This window comes from Parus major, chromosome 15, assembly GCF_001522545.3.
Source record: "Parus major isolate Abel chromosome 15, Parus_major1.1, whole genome shotgun sequence".
Lineage (NCBI taxonomy): Eukaryota > Metazoa > Chordata > Aves > Passeriformes > Paridae > Parus > Parus major.
The window spans coordinates 706580-729272 of record NC_031784.1 but is presented as its reverse complement, the minus strand read 5'-3'; the positions used below and the strand labels follow the sequence as shown (position 1 = coordinate 729272).

The 22693-nt window shown below is 45.6% G+C and overlaps 1 protein-coding gene across 1 annotated transcript in view; it reads right to left on the bottom strand.

Moving 5' to 3' along the window:
- Positions 1-22693, bottom strand: part of TMEM132D (transmembrane protein 132D) — a 185485-nt gene that overhangs the window by 142380 nt on the left and 20412 nt on the right. Inside the window, exon 2 of the mRNA XM_015644435.2 lies at positions 754-1642. Coding sequence (XP_015499921.1) covers positions 754-1642 — 889 coding nt within the window. The remainder of the gene's footprint in view (positions 1-753; positions 1643-22693) is intronic.

Below are 22693 nucleotides of genomic sequence, written 5' to 3'. Positions count from 1 at the left end.
CCACTCCTCAGCCACACAACCCTCACACAGTGCTGGGACACGGGTGACAGACAGACAGACAGCTGGACAGGTCCCCTGGCAGGCACCACTCACCTGCCCTGGGCCCCAGCTGCTCTGCCTTGGACTGTCCTGGTGCTTACAGGGAGCTGCCCAGGGACAGCTCAGTGCTTGGACAGAATGAGGCACTTGAGGTCACATTCTGACACCAACCACCACCCCCTCGGGCACATCCTCGCTTTCAGAAGTTGTTTTGGTAGGTCAATAATACTTAGGAACCTCAAACATCCTGTAATACAGAGCCAGGCTCACAGCAAGCTGGGGAGAGATGCTGGAACACGTGAATCCTCTTAAATGCCCATTCTTGCTCATTTCCTGTAAATAACTCTGCGGATTTAAGCTTCATTAATCTCAACATGAGTCCAGTGAGAGATTAGGAGAACTGCAAACTCCAGCTCTCAAGAATTTAGATGTTATCTCCTCCTAGTACATAGATATGTCCCAGCTCTATCATTTCAATTTTTGTAAGCATTCCTCAAAGGACAACTTGAGGAAAAGGCCTCTCTCAATCCAAGAGACCACATCCCAGTTAATTCAGTATCACACTGAACACCATGAGAAGCGGAGAGTCAACCAAGCAATACAATTTTTGGAGAGCAGCAATTGATGGACTGTTAGGCAGTTTACACAGAGAAAGCGACTTCCAAGCACAGAGAAACAAGAAGTAAGGTACCAAAGAAAGAAAAGCAGCCTTACCTCAGCGTGAACTGATCTTCTGTGGAGTTTTTAGCAACAGATACAAGGAAAGTCAGAATGTCCCCTTGTTTGACGGTCTTTGGTGCATACTGGATGACAACATTATTATCCAACCTCATTTCAGTTAAAGAAGGGGCAGCATGTGTCTGGTAAAGGAAAACACTTCCAATCCTCTGCAGGGGAGGTCCCGACTCATCGATGTCATTGCGCCCTGCCCGGATCCCGTTACTTTTCCTGACATCCTCCTTGGCGCACTCCCCTCTCTCATCTCCTGCTTGGATGGAGTAGTAAAGCTCCACGGGGCTCCCCTCAGACCTGTCCATCTGCTTCTTGCGGCCCGTGAGCACGCTGGGGGGGCCGAACCAGCTGGGCAGCAGCTCCAGCTGTGCCACGCACAGCCCCAGGTCCCCCTTGAGCCGGCAGCTGCCGCGCACCTCGCGCGTCTCGCGGAAGGCGAACACGCGCAGGCAGGGCAGCCGCTCCGCGGGGCTGTACTCGTCCCAGTCCCTGCCCACGATGTAGAACAGCACCTGCACCCTGGGCTTGCTCAGGTAGATCTTGGTGCTCATGATGAAGGCCTTCAGCTTCCAGTCAAAGGAGAACTTGTTAGTAGATCCAAAGGGATTTGAAGACAGCATTAAGTCCTGGGGCACTACTTGTTCAATGGAAAAGGGTCCATAGCTGGCGTTCAACACAGGAGGACTCTTGGATTTGTAGATCAGAAAGGATTCCACCCTGGACTGCAAGCTGGAGTTCCTCATGATGTCCTGGTTGGCTTCCTTGAGAAAGAAGGAAATATCTGCGTTGTGGATGCGATAGGTGACGGGCAGGTACGTGGGCAGCAAAGAAAACCTCTGAATGCTCTCCAGGATCCCTCGGCTCTCAGTCACTGTTGGAAGGAAAGGAGAGTTTCAAAGATCAGATCCTCAAGTCATGCAGTGATACAACCTCTCTGACTTTACTGAGGGGCTTGGCAGTGCTGCAGCTGGGATTAGTGGCAGCAAACCTCATCAGTCCCTGCAGAGGTGGCCTGGGCAGATGATGATTTATCTGATCAGCTTGGAAAACAACACTTTATGATACGTTCTGCATGACAGGCAGATTAAAAGAAGTAGCTTGTGCAGCTTTACACATGCCAAAGGTCACTGCTCCACGTGCAATAAACATTTATCATCAGAGCCAGAGCGACCCAGTCAGCACCCACACATCTCAACACTGACCATTACAGCAAGCTCCACCTGTGCAGGGATCCAAGGCAATGATTTTACAGCAAATGCTGCAAATGGAGCACCCAGAGTTCACTCCAACCTTCTCAGCACTCTCAGGCAGTACATGGACTCTAAATGGTTTCCTGCACAAGGCTGAGTTTCACTTTAAAAATATTTAGCACAATGGCCACTTACACATGAGCTCCTTTACATCACTTCAGTGAGGATTTCAAAAGGAGCTGCATTTGCATCCAATTTACAGCCCTTTCTATTGCATTTTATCCACCAATATAGGTTTATTTCTGTAAATCACCATCAGGATTCACTGCTGCCTAACCCTCCCCTGTGCCCTGATGCAGCTGCATTATCTGGAGGCTGTACATCACTGCACACACAGAACATTTCCAGTGGCACTGAGCCTCTCCCACTGCAGGGCACCTATTTTAACTGTGCCAGCCAGCAATTACCTGAGGCAGGCTGTCAGCCACTGAACAAGCTCTGCATCCTTTCTAGGAACTGGCAGGCCCAAAGAACAAATACAGAAACTTAAAAAATACAGATATAAATACAGTATTCACCTTTCCTGTTTGATCAGCTGACCTTTGTGCTCACATCTTCTACCCTAATTATGAAATAAATCACCTTTTTTTCCACCCACAGCAAATTCAAATCCTTACCCTTATGCAGAAGGGGGACAAAGGCTTACCACAGATGGCTTTCAAAGACAACCCACTTTCTCAAGCTCTAATTCACAAATGCTTTAATAGTCTTTATTTTTTTGTTTAGCATCTGACCTAAATATTTATTTGCTCATGAGTACTGTGGTCCAGTTACTCCCAACCATGGATCTTCCATTTAGGTGCTGCAATCCACTCTGTCCAACCTCAGACATTTTTCCTGTGCTGCTCTTCTGTGTCCAGAAAATAAAGGGTACTACTGTTTCTTTCCTCTTCCCCTTTGTCTGTAGGCTACAAACATAACAGACTTATCCTGCAATTTATGTAGGAGCAGCACCTAAAATCCCAAAGCTGTGATCTTGGTGAGGGCCTCCAGCCCCTGGCACAATGCAAAACAATAAACTGAAGTTTAAAAAAAGGAGCAAAAGACTTTCTAGATGTAAAAGCAAAAGTATCTGGCTTCTTAAAAGAAGCTAATCCACAGAATCACCTAAAAGCCAGCAGCAAACCAAACCAAACTCACCCTAGATAAGAGTGGCCATCTCAGAATGAAAGAGCCTGGGAAGAAAGTCCAGTCTCCAGTGGGCACAGAATTCCCTACACAGCTGTGCAACACCAGGCTGCTGAAACAGCAATTGATCACTATCAATTGTCACTGCTCACATGGATGGGAAATCAGTGCTCCAATCTTCACCCCCTTGCTTGGAAGAGGAAAATCAGCATAATCAGAAATTAAAGACTCCAGCCTATCTGCAGCAGGAACCCTGAGCTGTCACACCATTAAAGAACAGTTTCCAAAAAAACCCCTTTGCTTTTGGTAACCAGCAGCATTCTAAAGGGCAAGTTCCCAGAGAGCAGTGATAAAGCCAAATCGATGTGTCACAAAGAGGAAAGCAAAACAGAACCCTGCAACCCAAGAGTCATGCATTTATCTGTAACAAATTAAAAAGAGAAATGGCTTCAAGGCCCAAAATCACCAATTTCTTTTTAAGTCCTCTCCTCATTAGCATTTCAGACCGCTCTGCCTGCTTCACTTTATAATGTTCCCTGTGACCGTTTCATCCTTGGGAAATTATCATTCTTCTCCAAGAGCAATGCTGATCCCAACCTGCCAACTTCTCCCTCTTCCCCCAGTTGTAATAACTCTCATTCCAGTCCCACATCTCTGCAGACCTTGTCAGAAAGTCAGGGAAAGAGGGTTTGGACATCAAGGCTGCAGACCACACTGCAAAGCTTCTTGCTGAAAAGGAGACTCCTCATTTCTCATAAGAGAATTTTAAATAAACTGGAGTATTTTACAGACTGCAACATACACTTAACAGCAGATGCTGAATAAAGCAAACTAAACTTGAGAGATGCCAACAAATCACCTGTACCATCACTTCTAAAAGGACTGCACATTTCCAAGCCATTCTTTTTGTGGAAGCTATGAAGCATCACCTCTGCAGTGAGAAACCAGGAATTTGTAAGTGTTGAGTCAGGCAAAGAGGAAATGCTCTGAGCCAAGATGCTTCAGCTTCATGAAACTCACAAGACAAGTCAGTTACTGATGTGTTTAAAGAGAGGCCTTTGCAAGGGGAAACATCACAACAAAGCACACCTGAGCCCCTGACACCAACATTCACAGGGGCTTCTGCAAAGGGAGCTCTGCCCCAGCACAGGAACAATCCAAGGCATGAACCACTCAGATACTTCCAAAGCAGGGCAATAAACCCAAACAAATTCATCCTTTTCACAAGCCTGAGCATCAGGAACTCCCTGGGTAATTGTGGAAGTTGAGTGTCAGCACCAAAGGATGTCCAGGAGCTGATCCTGCAGTGAGTGCAGACCCCGTTCCCAGCTCAGGGGAGCTCAGGGTCTCCTCCTGCACCTCCCCTGCCATGGACACAGCTCCCAGCAGCTCCTGCTGCCTCCAGGGCCTGATCAACAGGCACATCGAGTCTCTCTGACAACAGCACTCAGCTCTGGTGACACAATATTTTCTTTTAACATCGCATTTTACTAAAGTTTGAAGAAACTTTTGTAAATTAATCATTGATGTTAGAATAGATGACACCTGATCATTCATTAGGAGAGAGATGAACAATCCTGAAACTGTTTTATTATTCACACTGACAGACAGATAAAGAAATCATTTAAATAAAAAGGCCTCAGAGGAACACATACACCTTTATATTATCAAGTGATACAAAAATGATCAGAGAAAGATCATATAACAAAGGCAAGCTCCCACCTGAAAAGGCAGCAAAGTAATAATTACAGAGAGAAGTATTTAGATAAAAGGATATGACACTGTTTCACAAAATGATGTCAGCCTGAACATGAAAGGGCAAAGCAGTGATGGGCACCACAAAGTTTACAGTGAGAAAAATCAGAAAAAGGAAAATAAAAGCAAGCAATAAATAAACCCAAGTCACAGCCACCCTAGGTGCTGGGGCTAGAGGAAGGGATCCTGGCAGGCACAGGGCTGTGGCCAGTCCATCAGCTGCAGGTGGTTTGGGGGAAGGTTCCAGCTGAGAGCCATCATCCCTCCCCTGTCCCTGCTCCAGCAGAGCTCTCCTCGCTCCCCACACTGCCTCCTGCAATCCTGGGACACTGATTTCATCACATCAAACAATAATGCACTGCAAGAAGCACCAGGACAGGAGAGAGCCACTTCAAAAGCTCAACAACTCCAACAGCAAAAGTACTGTGAGGTGAGAGCTGCTGTGTCCAACAGACTGCAGCACTCGAGGATTTCAACAGCAACACTCAGGGAATCCATTTCTGCCTGCCCCCACTGATGGCTCTGCTTGCACAGCAAGCAATAAATGAAGAGCTCAAAGATTTCAAGAACAAAACAAAGTCAAACACACAAACAAATCAAAAAACCCCCACAAAATTAGAAAGCTGAGATACTTGCCAGGAATATCAGGAATTCAGAAGCAGTGGTGAAAAACACACAATGGGACACTCAGAAACAACTCCTGTACATTTAAAACAAATTACAGACCTTTCTGGCAGGCAGGTCTTCACACTTACAGAGATCCCTGTCACAGCCAGCTCCTACAGGCTGCATCTCTGCACATCCCAGCCCATTGTCCTCACCTCTGGATCCCCATGTGCCCGTGTGAATCCATGGGCACATCTCAAACAGGTCCTGTCCCTGTCTGTGTGCAGCTGAGTGCAAATCCTGCTGCAAGCAAACACGTGAAGGTGTGTGCACTGAGTGTGCAGCAGACTGATTCTGCAGCTGTGGAACTGACACTTGTGAATAACAGATGGAAGCTGAAGCTCCCGAATTGAATTCTGTCTCCAGAATGAGGAGCAGTTGGAGCAGGGTGGATGGTGGGGTCTGTGTGCAGGAGCAGCCCAGCAGGGAGGCATCACCCCTGGAACCTGCATTTTGCTCAGCAGGGTTCATTCACACAACTGCTGCTGCACTTTGCTATGTTCTGCTCTCTGTGTAACTGATTTGTCAACTAATCACAACCTAAAAACAGTTCTCTCAGGTCAATCCAAAGTGAAACGTCTTTCAGCACCCCAGCACTACAAAAGGAAAGGGAAAAAACCTAATAAACCATAGGAAAGGAAAAAAAACCTAATAAAACCATGGGAAAGGATAATGTTACCCCTTAAAAATTTAAAAGAAAAAATTTAAAGCCTCCAAACTTTCTCCTCAAGTTCCATCTTACTTTTTGAAAATAACTTTCTCAGGAAAACTATTCTGCATTCCCCTTTTTATTCCACAGCCTTTCTACTACACTGGCATGTGTAAGAGCTACTGGAATTTTTTATTTTATTAATTTAGTATATTCATAATAATTAATAATACAGTTCCTTTAAAGCTTGACACTGCTTCCCTGTGAATGGCTGCTCCTGAATGTACCAGCCACCTCTCATTTGTCCTAGCTGGATAAAATCAAATCACTGCATAAATAGAATAAACAGTTCAGCAAGTATTTCTATGCCTAGTTATGATAATCCACAAATCACTACCAACTGTTGTTTTATTACATAACAAAGAGAAGGATTAAACCTGTATTTAGAAGACAACAAATATATAATTAAGACCAAACAGAAAAGTACTGATTACTTAATCTAATTTACATTACTATCTCTTGTTTTACAAATTAAGATAAGCTTCTTTACATATCCATGCACACAGTCTGCAAGTGCTTCAGCCCCTTTCCCCATCCCTGAAAAATGGTTTGACTGGAAGGAACAAATCACAGAATGTACAGACATTTACTGCCTGGCACTTCAGGAAACATCCAGGAGTAAATCAACCAAGACAAACCACTGAAAATGAAGGAAAGCAAAAGCATTAAAATGACATATTAAAAGTGTTCTGCCAAATTGCATATGGTTCACAGAGGTGCCACATATAAAATTTAAGACTTGAGCGCTTTAAATTGTACAAATAGCAGGAGCACTGCTGATGCCACAGTGGGTGAAAGTGAGGAACACCACACTTGGGAAGGAGGTTTGGTACCTGACTATTCCACCTGGAGAGGGAAGACAGAGCAGATCCATTGGCAAAACCCTGGGAGGAAAGACTTGTACCAGGTGGAGAGCCTCATCACAAGGCACAGCGAGAGCTTTCCAAGGAGAAGGCTCATCAGGGGAGGCACACACAGCACTGCAGGAGGAACAGCACGAGCCCTGTGTGCCCACCAGGGCCAGGGGTCTGCGCTCATCACTATCCTGCTGCCTCTATTGAACATGGAGGAGTCAGGGTTTAACACCTCCTGTGCTTTTATCAGCCTTCCCTGCCTGCTGCTCCCCCAGAAATCTGTTCCCACCTGGTTCTGTGGTTCACCTGGAACAGAGCTGAGGCTGCCCCACAGCACCCGACAGCCCTGCCACCTTCCTGCTCCGTGTGGGCACCTGGTGTGAGACAAACCCCTTCCCTGCCAGGAGAGACAGATCTCACACCTGTCCATCTGTAGGGATTTGGTGCTGAGAGAGGGTGGCTGCTCTCCTGCTTTACCAAAACGTGAAATGTTTACTCAGAGCACGGTGGGGTCTGTGCTTAGGAACAGGTAATTAAAAGGCTGGAACGTTCCTGTTCCCCCAGCCCCAAATCAGCCAACATCCATTTGGTGCTGTGCCCTGAGGAACAGGCAATTCCCCAGATTACAGAACATTCCTGTTCCCCCAGCCCCAAATCAGCCAACATCCATTTGGTGCTGTGCCCTGAGGAACAGGCAATTCCCCAGATTACAGAACATCACCATTCCCCCAGCCCCAAATCAGCCAACATCCATTTGGTGCTGTGCTGTACCCTCAGGAACAGGCAATTCCCCAGATTACAGAACATCACCGTTCTCCCAGCCCCAAATCAGCCAACATCCATTTGGTGCTGTGCTGTGCCCTGAGGAACAGGCAATTCCCCAGATTACAGAACATCACCATTCTCCCAGCCCCACCTGTGCCCGGACAGAACACCCTTTAGGGCTCGTGCCCGGACAGAACACCCTTTAGGGCTCGTGCCCGGACAGAACACCCTTTAGGGCTCGTGCCCCCCAGCTCCTTTCAGCCTGTTTAAAGGTCACAGGCTGACATTTCACGAGTGCCACGAGTCATTGTCTTGCCCTCTATGTGCCATCCCTACTTAAGCATCACTCCCTTCAGCCACGAGGCTCAAGGCAACAAATCACTCCTCTGTGAGCAGACTGGGAGCTGCTCTGGAGACTGCAAACAGGGCAAGGCAGCTCAGCAGAAATAATGCAGGATGGAAAGGGGTGATGTATAAAACCAACAATCTACAGGAAATGTGAAACTAAAAGAGAAAATGCACCTTCTTCCCCTGCTTGGATCTAAAAGTCCAGCAAAAGATGAAATCAGCCTCCCTTCAAGGCCAAGTAGCTCAGCCTTTTTTTTGTAAGGGCAAGTGAGATATTATCAGTCACTAATAACATCTCAATTTGGATAGAGGGAACTCTCCTCCACTAAAACACAACCAAAGGGAAAAAAACAACCAAAAAAAAGCCCAAACCACTTACTTTCTATAAAAGCAGGATCCTCAGGTGTTGTGTACCACGCTGTCCTCTGGAAGCTGTCCCAGCACAGGGAGCTGAGGGAGGAGGGTGAGGGAGGAGCTCTGTGGTGCACAACAAGGCTCAGCTGGGGATGCTTTGGCTGATTGCAGTTGGCAGTTGGAGCAGTTTGGGGGAGCCTGCACAGCTGTTCTGTTCTCAGGAGGGTTCATGTGCCCTCCAAACACCCCACAGCTCCTCATGGGGACATTTCCTGAGAGGAAATCCACTGGGAGCCAGCCCTGAGCAGCCACAAGGTCCAGGACTCACCTGAGCAAATTCTTCTGGAGTATTTTAAGTCTTATCAGGGAAGAGTTAAGAGTTGCAGGGGGTTTATTGCTTTATATTTTGATTGAAGGAAAAATTGCAAAAAGGTTGTTCTCTGAAAATTTGCAGCTGTAATTAGGGAGTTTCAAATGTGCTGCCAATTAGCTTAATTGGTGTGCAGGCTGATTGAGACCTGAGCAGGAAAGGTTGCTTAAGGCAGGGAAAGAAAGAAGCAAGGACTAAAACATCTCATAAACTTGGTGAGAGGAAGAGCACCAGAGGAAGTATTTGGCTCCATGAGCAGTAGCTCAGGATGAAGCAACAACTCTCCAAGCATTTGAAGAGAATAAGCCCTTTGAAGATTGGATTCAGCTGGAGCTTGCTAAATCCCAAACTAAGTGCTAGACTAATTACGATTTTCAGCTGTCTCTGTGATTTCATGAGATCAGTCTGAAATTAGAAAGTGATCCATTTGGTGTAGCTGAAGCTCTGCTATGGACTGGGAAGGTGTTCAGCTCCATCAGGGCAGATGCAAGACAAAGAAATCCAAGCCTGTTGCCATAATTGTTTTACCCTACATGAATAGCAAATCTGATTTTTGTTAGAACAGTGTTGAAAGTAAAGCAAAGCACAATTCCTTTAATTATACACCTTTTGAGGCTCCATGTCCTGCCTGGGATTTCAGTAACAAGGGATTTCAGAGCCACACAGCTTGGCTGTGGTTAAATTAATCCAAGAAAGCCAAGAGTGAATCCACTAAACTAAGGCTTAGTTGGCACAAGGGAAGCTCAAAATCAGGCAAGCAGAACGTTAGAGCTGACAGGGCTCCATGGTCACACTCAGAATCCATTCCTCTGCATCTTAAACTACTTTTTAATTTGTTCTGATTAAAGTGCAGCTCCAAACAAAGGAATTCTTCTAGGATTGTCCATGTTTGATCTTAGCATCTCAAGAGAATCTAAGAAATTTCATCTAAAACCAAATCTGGTCTTTTTAAAAATCTCAAACCTTTAACTATGGCCAAGCACAGTCAAGATCCAGAAACAAACACCTAAAGAACATAGATACACTCTCTGCTTCAGCTGTATCTGGGATGGTCTCTTGGCATTAGTGTTTTGCATTCATATGAAGTCAGTGAACTAAAAGAAAGCAATGTCTGAAGAGCCAAATCAAACTACAAACCATAAGGACTTTGTCCTGTGGCTAGTGCCTGTTGACCAAAATAGGGCTCAGTTCACATCACTGCCCCAAGTACCAAAGATTTCCAGTCTTTATGGTGCAGCCCAGGCAGCTGATCGTGGCTCCAGGTCAGGTTTAAGTAAAGCTGTTATCCTGTGTCCATCAGGCTGTGTGAGGGCTAAGCCAGGACAGAGGTCACTTCCACCCACACAAACAGCTCAGAGCTCCCTGGCACCGGTGTGCAAATGATCCTGGGACAGGCAGAGCAGCACTCAGTGATGCTTTCACACCTTTCTGTCTGCCAGTAACACTGCAATGAGGAGAGCTAAAGGAGGTAAATGTATTACACTTAGGTGAAAGGATAATAAATGTCCTCCTTGTATTATTTTAATACTTTTCTCAAAACTTTGCATCACTCAATTCAGCCAGAAATTTCAGGAGGCTGCTGGAATTTTGACTTTTCTCACAGAGCCACTTTCCTGATCAAGGTGTGAGCATTAACTGGTAACTACTCCCATTCATATGAATAATGTCCATTTTACAGTTTCAGCTGCAGTGCAACACCCAGTTTGAACTGCTGCCTGTGAAAAGAGTAGATTCAGCACATCTCATTTATGTGCTTATCTAAACTGGAGGCAGCCACACAATATAATTTAGTGTATACAGCACTTTGCTAATAGAGAAACTGTGCACCGAGTAGCTTTTATTCAGAAGGTTTCTTTAGCTTGGAATCCAAGCACTTAACACAGCAGAAGAATTTCATTTTCTGGGGCATGGTTTCTCACTGACACAGGTGCTCTTATAGCAGAATTTACAGAGTCCATTATCTTCTCAAATAGGAAGGAAAGAAGTGATCGTGTAAGAAAAGACATTGTAAAAGACTTCACTTAATCTGAGATTTGTGGGACTAGGGCTCCAGTTTAAACATCAAAAGCCATGTTCAAAGTCCTGCTGCAGGAGGATGTGTGGTGTGTAACTGGTGTGTAACTCCAGGAGCTGCCCTGGGCAAACCCTGGCTGCATTCTCACCCTGTCATTGCACAGATCCATTTCTCTGGCTCAGTGTCTGAGCAGGGCAGGGGACACAGACACTGCCAGGACATTCATGGCCTGGCCTGAGGAGCAAAGGACAAACACCACACTGCTCATCTGGGGCTGGCAGCGGGGCAGGGGAGTGAGCAAAGCCTGGGAATGGCTGGGAACGGCTGGGAATGGCTGGGAAAGGCTGGGAATGGCTGGGAAAGGCTGGGAATGGCTGGGAATGGCTGGGAATGGCTGGGAAAGGCTGGGAATGGCTGGGAACGGCTGGGAATGGCTGGGAAAGCCTGGGAATGGCTGGGAATGGCTGGGAAAGGCTGGGAACAGCTGGGAAAGCCTGGGAATGGCTGGGGATGGCTGGGAATGGCTGGGAATGGCTGGGAATGGCTGGGAATGGCTGGGAATGGCTGGGAAAGGCTGGGAATGCCAGGCTGTGCTGTGCTGGAGATGAGCACACACGTCCCTGAGGCTGGAAGGACAGGTTTGAACTGGAATCAGACTGTGAGCACCGTACCAGGAGAGGGAACTCCCAGAGCCCTGCTTTGGGAGGAGATGCTGCTTGAGAAAGAAAGGACCAGTCTCCTCTGGGTTCTTCACAGTTCAGTGGCATTTTGCTCTCCTCTGGGCACTGGGAACCTTTCTACTTGGAGCAAGGGGATGCAGTGTGTCCTCACCCAGCCCCAGGGGCACTCATGTCACGGGCAATCAACACAAAATCCTCCGTGAGGAGCTCAGCGTGGGTTTCACCTTGGAACAGGAGCGTGAGTCAGGGCTCTCTGATACATTTCTCAGGAGGCCTTCAGTCATCACTGGGGATGTGCCTGCTCCTGAACACTTCAAAGCTGTCACTTCCCATCTGTTGTTTTATGATAGGAACACTCATCAAGATACAAACAATACAAACTGAGACACAGTCTCTGTGTAAAGGAGGTACAGCCTAAAGGAGTTCCCACTTCCTGATGTTGGGACTCAATAAATAACAGTGAGATATAAAATGACTGAATTTCATTGGATTAAAGGGTGGGATTCAGGCCAAACTGACTCAAGAAACACCAGGATAAGGAAAGAGCTTTAAGTGAGGTTTGTTCTGGTTACAAAGGGATACCCAGGGCAGGTTGGATGGGGCTCTGAGCAGCCTGTCTAGTGGAAGGTTCCCTGAACTGGGTGATCTTTAAGCTCCCTTCCAACCCAAACCATTCCACGGTTCTGTGACACCACAATGAAATGGGCACCCCAGGGTAAGCCAGGGTCTGTGTGAGCTGCACAAATCTGCACAGTGCTACCACACAGAACGTTCCCAAGCACGTGCAGCCACAGACCAGAGAGAAATACCCACTCTAACAGGCACACCTCAATCCAGAAGCTAAGGTGGCTGTTGAAGCTCACACCTGGAAGCATCCTTGCAGCAGTAGATTCAGTGCTGAAAACCATCAGCAGCCCCTGGCATTAACGAGTCAGTGAGTAAAGAAGCTCCTGGATGCTGGGAAATGCCAGCCTGGCTGGGGACACAGTCCCTGGCTGCTTGAAACAGGACAAATTACTCTGCTGGCTGTGTGTGGTGCTGAGGAAGTTTGAGTCCCTGTCACAGATTCTGCTGCTGCTAGCACTCTGCCGTGGAAACCAGGGCCAATTAACACAGAAAGCAAGAGCTGGATCGTATTTAAAGATGTACAGGTAGATAAATATACTTTCTACCTGCTGGATAAATTGAGGAGATGAAAAGGACAAAAGCCAGCACAAGCCAGCATGCAGTGGCACTGTCAAAGGTGCTCGGAGTTCATTATCACCTCCAAAGGACAGCTCTCCCTGGTGCTCCAGCCAGGAACGTCCTACAGGGAGATTTCAAAGCAGGTTACATAAAACCTTTTCTTGGCAAAGATCCATGGTTTTATGCTCTGAACCATCTTTTATGTTATGTTTGGTTTCATTGTTCCATTCTGATTCTAACAATACCATGGATAATAAATGAGTGTTTCACAACTTGGTAAGATAGGCAAAATGCCACTACCTACCTAATGAGCCTTATAATTGAGTTGTAATGAATTTTATGTAGTGCTCTGTAACTTGAAAGATGCGAGAGACACTGGGAAGGTATTTAAGAGGGAAGAATTCTAATACAGTTTTCAAAAGAAGGGATAAAACTAATCACTAGTTTACTCACCCAGTTGTTACTCCTGACAGGATTCCATTTAAGCCAATGAGATTTCTCATGTGAGTAAATCTGTCACGGGAATAAGGCTGCAGAAATAAGCCCTGGGACATAAAGGTGATGATGTTTAGAAAGGTTTTCTTTGTGCAGTATCCAGCTAAAACTGTGCAATGCATTTCTGTGAAGAAATGGTTTGACACGACATGAAAGCCTGGGAGTTCTGAAGAAGTTAATATCCACTTTTAAAATATTTTATACTGATCATGATTCGAGCATAAAAGCCAAAAAGTAGAGTCTCTATTCTTTTGCTTGTTTTTCTGTCTATTTGATGAATATTACCTCATTTGGATATCAACTGAAAAAGCAATTAAAAATGAAATTAGGTCAATAAAATCAAAGAAATACTTTTAGATCTCCTAACTTGCTGACAAACTTCTTAAAAAATGGAATAGATAACAAAACAGTCCTTGAAGCAAAACACAGGAAATTCAAACACCTGACAGCACTTGTGTGAGTTTCCAGAATATTCTGGAATACATGCAAGACTAAATACAAATAGAAAGAAACAAAAACTCTGTGTTTTTTCATGATGTTTTGCCCAAGAAATAAATACAACCATTTTCAGCTTCTAAAGCCCCATAGCTACAGACCCATCTGCAGGAAAACAGTATCTGGAACATTTCAAAAACATTTCTGAGTAAAGTTTCTTGCATTAAAAGTTGGTACAAGAGCTGAACAGAACTCATTTCACTTCACAGGAATTTACATCAGCATCTTCTCTGGGTTTACACTGCCATGGCAATTTCATATCCTCAAATGACTTCAAAGGAAAACTGGGTGTGTTTTCATTTTATCCAACCATATGTGGTTTTGACACATGCAATCAAAAAAAAATAGTTTGATCCAAATCTCCACACAGCCAATTACTCAGGGCTCCCAAGGCCTCCATCATCTTCAGATCAGCTGATTTGTGCAGATTTTGGGCCATGGCACCAGCGCAGGCAGCAGCTCCCTGCCACAGGAGCACTCTGGATGTTCTCTGATTGCCAGAGTGTTCCGTGGTGCCCAGCTGTGCCATCCATCACAATCCCAGAGCTCTGCTGCTGCAGGAACCAGAGAGGCAACCCCAGCTCTGAGCTCTGCTGGGGTTCCATCTGAAATAAAGGCTTTGTGTGGCTTTTCCTAAGGAATGGCTGGGGCCTCATTTTATAAAAGCAAACAATTCAAATACTGGGATCAGGTAATCAAGTGATTTACACCCAGCTGGAGTTTCCCTGTACACCTGCTGAATGAAACCCCACATCTTCCCAGTGCCACTCTCTGTTCTGTTATCAGGAAGCTCCATTCCTGCAGTTTATCAGCACAACACCACTGCCTTTACTCAGCTCTCCTATTTTTTACGAGCCCAATGCTTGTACAACCTGGCAGCTTTTTAGCTCAATCATATAAATGTCTTAATACCCTGCATTGATCTGGAATCAACACAGTTGCCAACACATGGATAAAAAGCATCTGGAGAATTTGTTGGTTGTTATTTCAAGCTGTTTATTATTCCTGGAGGACTCATATGAACACTCAGAACTATCATGCCTGCATTAATACTGCTCCCCTGCACCTCTGGGTACAGTAACACTGTACATTAAAGATGCTTTAGAAAATTGTTTGCGAGTTGATATTGCACTGGGATTACTCTGTACAGGCTGCAGCTTTCACTAAATAAATACTGGAGAAGGGCTGCCTGGGAAGGCAGGCAGTCTGAACTCCTCAGCTGGCCTTTGGAACACAGTCAGGAGTAAAAACAAAGCACTGATATTTACCAAGTTGATTTCAAATCTTGGATTTGGCAGACCTGTGGTGAACAGAGACTCAGGGTACATTTGGAGTGCCGTTCTTGCAGACTGGCACTGGAAAACAATCCTTCACAGGCCAGGGGGAGAGCATTTTGTGAGCTGCTCTTGTTGCCCATGTGGAAGCAGAGATTCCCATTTTATCACAATGCTGCAGTTTGACAAAGAACTATGGGAAAAGCTACCACAAAGAAAGAGAGGAAAACAAGATGCAAACATCAGAGGAAAGTGGGAGAGGGAGCATCTGAGAACTCGTTACTGAACTGCTCCAGTCTAGGGACAAACCATCAGCCACTGCTACACAAGTAGCTTCAAGTCATGCAATCATGCACTAAGAAAAATCCTATTAAGTGAAACAGGTTCTGTTGCCATTGGGAAAAACAGGAGCAAAGGTGGGAGCAGGAATGAATGAAAAGGTCCAAATGCAGACGTACAAACCTGTAATAATTCTGTTATTACCACTGGAAATCATCCCATGCTGCAATGTGCTGTAAGGCAAATCTATTGACGGAGATTTTCAAGACAAATCAGCACCATCATAAAACAGGCTGCATTCTGTACAGAGGTACTGAGCACTACACAAACCTGAACCACCACAGCTTTACAGCTCTGCTGATGGGTACTTATGTGATGGGTATAAATTCCCACAAGAGACCTGACTGAGCACAAACATCAATTCCCCTTGGTCAAGTGAGTATTCAGTGACCCATTGTAAGCCCCAGCCCCAAGTCTCAAAAGACTCACACTCGTCCAGGGTGGACCTGAGGAGGAATTCCTTCAGTGAAAGGGCTGTCAAGGACTGGAGCCCCCACCCCTGGGGTGTTCAGGAAAGCCCTGGCCATGGCACTGGGAGCTGTGCTTCAGCTGACCTGCTGGTGTGATTAACTGAAACTCTAACAGTCAGAACTCACATTCCAACCCCAGAATATTTCATTCAAAGTTTTTTAAGTGCCCAGGTTAGAGTTTTTGACTAGAACCCATTATACTGTTGCTTATTTTCTATATCCATCCCATCTCCATATTACATTATATATGCATGAACCTACACAGTAAGTAAAGAGTATATCTACATATCTATCTAGACCATTATTAATCATATAAGAGGAAAAATGAAAATGATTTGCCAGATGTTATTAAAATGTCCAAGTCATTTTATCCCCTAGCACAGAATAAAAAAGTTACTATGTGGCTGTTAATATACAGTAGAAGGGAAATTGCTGCTTCAGGTATAGAAAATATTGTAGCTCCAAGCCTTTAGAAATTCAGTTTGCCAATAAAAACGTTGGAGAACTGAATATTAAGGGTCACATCCAGCATTTCCTCCATATGTCACCTGACCAGGACTATTAACAAGAAAACTCAGTGCCTTAAGGAAGCAGATGGAGTAAAGAACACAGAAATGATCTGTACAACAGCATTACTCTGCAGAATTACAACACTTAACATCAAGCATTTGAGAGGCTGTGGCAGGAGCAGTTTCCTCTGAAACCAGCAGGTTTTAGATCCATTCTAAGATCAGGAGGCAAAGCAGGCACCTCTGTTATGAACCAGGAATGGGGTGTGGTAATTCCTGGAGCTTCGAGCAGATCTCTGTCTGATGCAAGGGTCAAACCTTGCTCGGCCCTCGTGACCCGAGGCTGTTTCCAAGGAGAGTTTTCTGTGCCCCTCAATCCCTTCATCTGCCCTGGAGCAAGCCCAGCCCATGGGGGAGTTTTCCACGGAGGTGTCTGGAGGAGTGATTCTGTGTTAGCTGTCACTTCCAGGCCACAGATTCCATTTTAACAATCTTCAGTGTATGTGTTTCTCTCCAGCTTTCCCATCCCCATTCCCAGCTGGATGTTTTACACCCCTAATACAGATGACATTCATGTCTTTTACGTTTCACTCTGCCGCTGGAGAGAGTCCTCAGCAAGACACAATCGAATTAGCTCCAACTGTCTGCAGGACCTACTGCAGAGAAGCTGTAAAAGAAATCAGTAATTTCAGCCTCAGTGCAGACATGTACATAATCACTGTGCTCCAGAAACACAGAGAAGAGAGACGTGTCAAAAAATGAATGAAAAATAAGCATGTAAATGAAAAGAATCTCTTATTCTCCCCTCCACAAGGGATGATATTTTTGCATTTATTTATAGCACTTAAAAAGCTGAAATCACAACTGGGTTAGTAATAAATTGAATGAAAAGATTCTGGAAAGCCAAGGTATGGCCTCCAGGAAGCACGAGGGAAAACAGGCTGCAGAATGACACTGAAGTTTCACGAGTCTTCACCCAGACAGCAACAGCAAAAACCAAGTACCTGAAGGGTTCTTCCCAAAGCCCCAGCCATCATTTGCACAGCTAAATTAACACTGAGCACTCACAGGAGAGCACACCCCCATTTGTCTCTGATACTCAGAAGCACCATCACTCTTTTGCACCCCTGTAATTTCTCCCTTTTTCTCCAAGAGCTTCTCCCCCAACGTTCTGCACCTGCTGAGAGCAGGGGGCTGATCCTGCTGTTCCCACTCTGCACACAAATCTGGGCTGACAGGCTGTTAGCCACAACTCCCACTCTTCTTCTAACTCCTCCTCAGCATCTCCCTTTCCTTTTGCCAGTGCTCCCGTAACTTCTGCACTCGTTTTTAACCGTGTGTGTTTCATTCCAACCACAGCTCCCCCAAGTTCCCAAAGATGCCTCATCTGTGTTTGCAAAGCTGAGCCTGAATTAGCAGTGTTATGTATGGAGAGCTAACAACAGTTAATATTTACCCAGACGAGCACAAGCTCAGAGACAACATTCAGCTCTGGACAAGTCCTGCTGCTTTACCAGAATCCCATGGGTTCACTCAAGGACCCCTGTGCCTGCAAATCAGCTCAGGCTCTTTACAGGAGCAGAGCTTTGGTCCAGATGAAATCCCAGCTCTGGGATGACGGATATCTCCCCCAGGATACAGAAATAGCCTTGCAGACTCTGGTGGGCTGACCACCACCAGCTGCCAGACACCCTCTCAACAGGATGGGGGAAAAAACGAGATGGATTCAGATAAACACGGGGAGGTCATTTTCTCATTAGCATCTCCAGGAAAACAGACTCCAGTCGGGAGAAAACAATTTAATTTCTTGGCAATTTAAATAGATTTGGACAGTGAGAAACAGAGAAAACTAGAACACCTTCCCTCCCTTCCTGTTTTCCAGGCACAATGTCACAGCTTTGTTTGTACAACCAGGTTCATGTGTTGTTACTTTTCCCTCCATCACTCCTCACACCGCCCAGGTGATGCTGGAGCACTCAGTTTGGTGACTAAGGGAAACATTCTGAGTTCCAGTTAATATAAAGAACTTGTGCCTGCCCTAGTTCTCCCCAAGAGTGGAGGATAATTTCAAGGAAAAAGAAAGAAAGAACAGTTTTTCAGTAGTCAGAGGTATCTTGCAAGGAAAACAAATGGAAAAATTACTTTTTGTGTTGGGCTTCTACAGACTTCTTCAATACTGCATTTTTTGGCTCAGCCTTATAAAGGAGAACAGAGATTTGTGGTGAGGTTTACTCCACAGAAACCATGGATTATAACAACATGCATTGAAGAAGGCTGGGTAAATTGTCTCAATGCTTCAGATGAAGTAAGAAAAAACACAGCAGGACTGGAACAGCCTTTCTGTCTCAGAGATCACTCCTCCAACCATGCCTTGCTCTGGAGAAAGATGTCTTCCAGACAAAGTTACTCAAGAGCAAAGTAGGTTCATTGCAAAAATGCTGTAGAGCTCATCTCCAGCCAGCATCCATCAGCCCTGGTGCAGGAGCTCTTTTCTCAGGAGGGAAAACTCCAGTTTTATCATTTTTTCATAACCTTGAAAAAAATGGGTACCAAAAGAATAAATTTTCCCCATTCTGTCATAAAATGCTTTTGCATTTAGAAAGGTTAAAAAATATGAGTGGAATTAAGAAATGAGCCTGAAGTGAAAACTTCAGTGAGTGTAACTGAGCAACTGCAACGCAGTGCACTTGGAGCTGTGTATAAAATCCATTTATGCAATGGATTTGGGCATTCACTGCCTGCTTTTCAGAGACAGGCTGGCCTCCCACTGAAGCTCTGTGGAGGAAGGAGAGAGCCACATTTGTGCCAGACCTATATGAAATATGAGAGCTGTGGGTCTCGATTCTCCCCCAGCTCACTTGAGTCACACATTTTATTCAGATCTGCAGCACACATGGAGGAATGATCCAAATGCAGCTAAAGCCCCAATTCAGGGAAGCAGCAGAAGGGAAGATATTAGGGTCAAGTCCCCAGCATGACTCCAGAGATTTTGTTGACTTTACCAGCAGCACAGCATTCTAAAAATACTGGGGAGCTTTATTAGTTGAGCTTGAGCTGGAAATGCATACATGTCTGTAATTTCAAGTTTGCAGCTGTATTTCACCTGTTTTCTTCTCTACACAGACCAGAAATAAAGTCAGTAACTAACCAGTATAACCTGACTTTGTGTTCTTGTAACACTCCTTATTTAAGGATGCTGAAGGCATTATGGTAAATATTATCATTCCAATAAACTTTGCAAAAATATAAATAACAAGGATTTAAACAAACAACATAGATTTTCATTGCCCTGCTTGAATTTCTCCTTCCACTCAAATCACCAAAGGAAAAAAACAACACACAAAACAATTGCAGTTCTAATCTTTCAGCCTGCACTTACAGGATTAAGAGTTAATGCTTCTCATAACTGTAGTCTCAGTCTGTTTTTTGGTGTCTCAGAAAGAAGTAATTGCAATAACTTGCACAGAAATTTTATGGATTTCTTTTTATTTGTCTTCAGACATAAACCTTAAAGACTCAAATATGTTCAAGGTTTCCTCCAAAACCACAGAAATGTGAAGTTTTTGTAATAAATGAGAGGTTTATAGCTAAATCCTCCAAACTTCTCAAAAGCATCAAATGCCACGGGAGTGATTAATCTCCCTCAGCAACCCTTCCAATGCAGAATCCATTGAACCTCACTCCTGCTATCGATGCACAGCAGTTTCTGGGCTTCAAGAGGGGGGGATTCATGAAAGCCTTTGGAAAGGAAGAAATGCTGTGGTTTTGCCTCACAATCCTCTCCTAACAGATCTGCAGTTAGCAGAGGAGAATCACAGGGAATTTCTCCTCCCTTACAAACACACACATGGAAACAGAACACTTCTACAAAGACAAAGGTGTGTACGAGTGTTCACCACATCCCTCCGTGGCTCCAAGGCAATCGTCACAGAGGAGTGTGCCACATTTGTTTCTGTGAATGTCAGTAACTGCTAACTGATGATCAATGTATGATAATCTGTTCTCAGCAAGATGCAGAGCAGAGCTGGGTCCCAGCCAGGCTCAGAGCAGCCACACGATGGTGGTGGGCACTGACTGCAGCGATGGCACAGCAGGCTGGAGGGACACACAGGATCACAGCGTTACCTCAATGCTGCTCAAGCCCTAAAATCTGACACTTCCCCGAGTTTGAAGCCTACAGATGCAAACCAGACAGTTATTTCTCCCTTTCTCAGCAAACATGCTTTTCATGGCATGTTTCCTGGAAGCATTATGCTCCAAGGCTCTGTGCAGTGCAGGAGGTCAATCCTCTGGGCTGGCAGATGGTGACGAGGCCCCCACAAGAGGGTGAGTGACCATGACCAGGGTGTTCCTCACCTCCCAGAGCCAGGAGCTCAGAAGTATCTTCTTGCTCATCCCTGGCTTCCCCTCTCTCGCTGTTGCTGTGTTCTGGGAGTATTTGTCACTGCTGAGACACTGATGTCACCATGCAAGTACAGGGCAGCCTGCTCTGAGCTTGACAACATTTGGGTGATGAAAATTTCCCTAATATCCAACCTAAACCTCCCCTGGCACAGCATGAGGCTGTTTCCTCATGTCCTGATGTTCCTTAATGTGCTTTGGAAGAAGCAAACCTGCCCAGGCACAGACTTCCAGGACCCAGGACAGAGCGTGGCTGTTCCTTCCCGTGCCCCCTCCACATTAAACAGCTGAAATCCATGTCAGAATGGGGAAGAGCACCATTCTTCAGGGCTCAGGTCACTGATCCATAAATCTACTCCTGCCACTTGGCCAGGCTTTAGTGAAGACTCAGCTGGAGCTCCTTTAACAACCAAACTTACAAAATTCTTAGCAAAGAATTCTCTTGGTGTAATTAATTCCTTGACCGCTACCCAAGGATACTGTGAGTGCAAACACACTCCCAGCCTCTAATGATTATGCTAATCTAGAGAAGACAAAAGATGTGTTGTGTATTAATCAAAGTCAGGAGCTCAATTTCTCATTGTTCTTGGACTAAGTGATCAATACAGCAACACTCACTTGCTACAAGTACAGAGGTGCTCTAGGAGGAATTTACATTTATCTTGTCCCTGTGAAGGAAAGGCAGCTAAGGAAGGTTCATCATATCAGGAAGTTCAAAGGAGCATTATTCACCAACATTTAGGAAATGCTGCTTTGTCAGAAGGTTCAGAGTACACAGCCAAACTGCCACCTCCACTCTCTCCAGAGTATCTCGTACTCTTAAAACCACAAGAGATTAATCAAATGTCACTGGGGAAGGTTTTTCCTTCATCTCCCAGAGAGCAGCTGGATGCCATTCCTATAAACAAAGCCAGGAGTTCCCTTTCTCCTGTCTACCACAGCCTGCAGTCTGAGAAGTGCAGAGTTATTTCTGCAGTTTCACAAAGTCTATCCTCCAGCATCCCCCCGTGGTGTCTGAGCGCTGTGTGCCCCAGAGGGCACTGCCCTGTGCTCAGCTGCTGCCAGGAAAGCCAGGCACGCTGATTTGAGGCATTTATCAAAGGACAGCCAGCATCCCATCGCCAGCTGGGACTCAGTAATGGTCTCAGGGCTGTGTGTGTGCTGTGACACAGAGAATTCATAAAAGTTAGGGAGCAATCCCAGCCACTTGTAAAACTCATTTGAGTCCATGGGGGAAAAAAAAACAACAACAAGAAAATGAACACTGAAACTTTTCTTCTGGTGGAACTGAGTTCAAAATAGTTTCCAAGAGTAATTTTCAGCTGCTGGCTCCAGCCTATATGAAAAAACAAAGGGTTTCACTCTAAAATGATGTCCTAGGCAATTCAAAATGTAAGAAGCCAGTGGAAGATCTTGTGGAAGTCACCATTTCCCTGTGTGAGGCTGGCATTGGAATACAAACTGCACCACCAGAGCAGCTCACACACACACACTGAATCTCTCTGGAAATTATCCCAGCTCCCACAGAGCTCTGCTGGGTCTCTGAGCCCCACAGAGCAGAGCAAGCTCAGTGTGGCAGAGTAAATCCCATTTCAGAATGGCCTGAGTGTCCAGCTCAGCAGTCCCTGCTGCCAGGCTCCCTGTGAGTGTCTCCATCCCTTCCCCAGCTCCAGGAATTCCCATCCCCACAGTCCCTGCTGTGTGTGCTGTCTCAGCAGTGCTGTGGAGCTCAGTCCTGCAGCACAGCCAGGGAGGGTTCCCAGCACCCCAAACCTCGCTCTGCCTCACTCTGCCTGCAGCTCCCAGAGCACCAACAGCAACACACAGACACCTTCCAAAATTCACAGTGACTGCTCAGGGG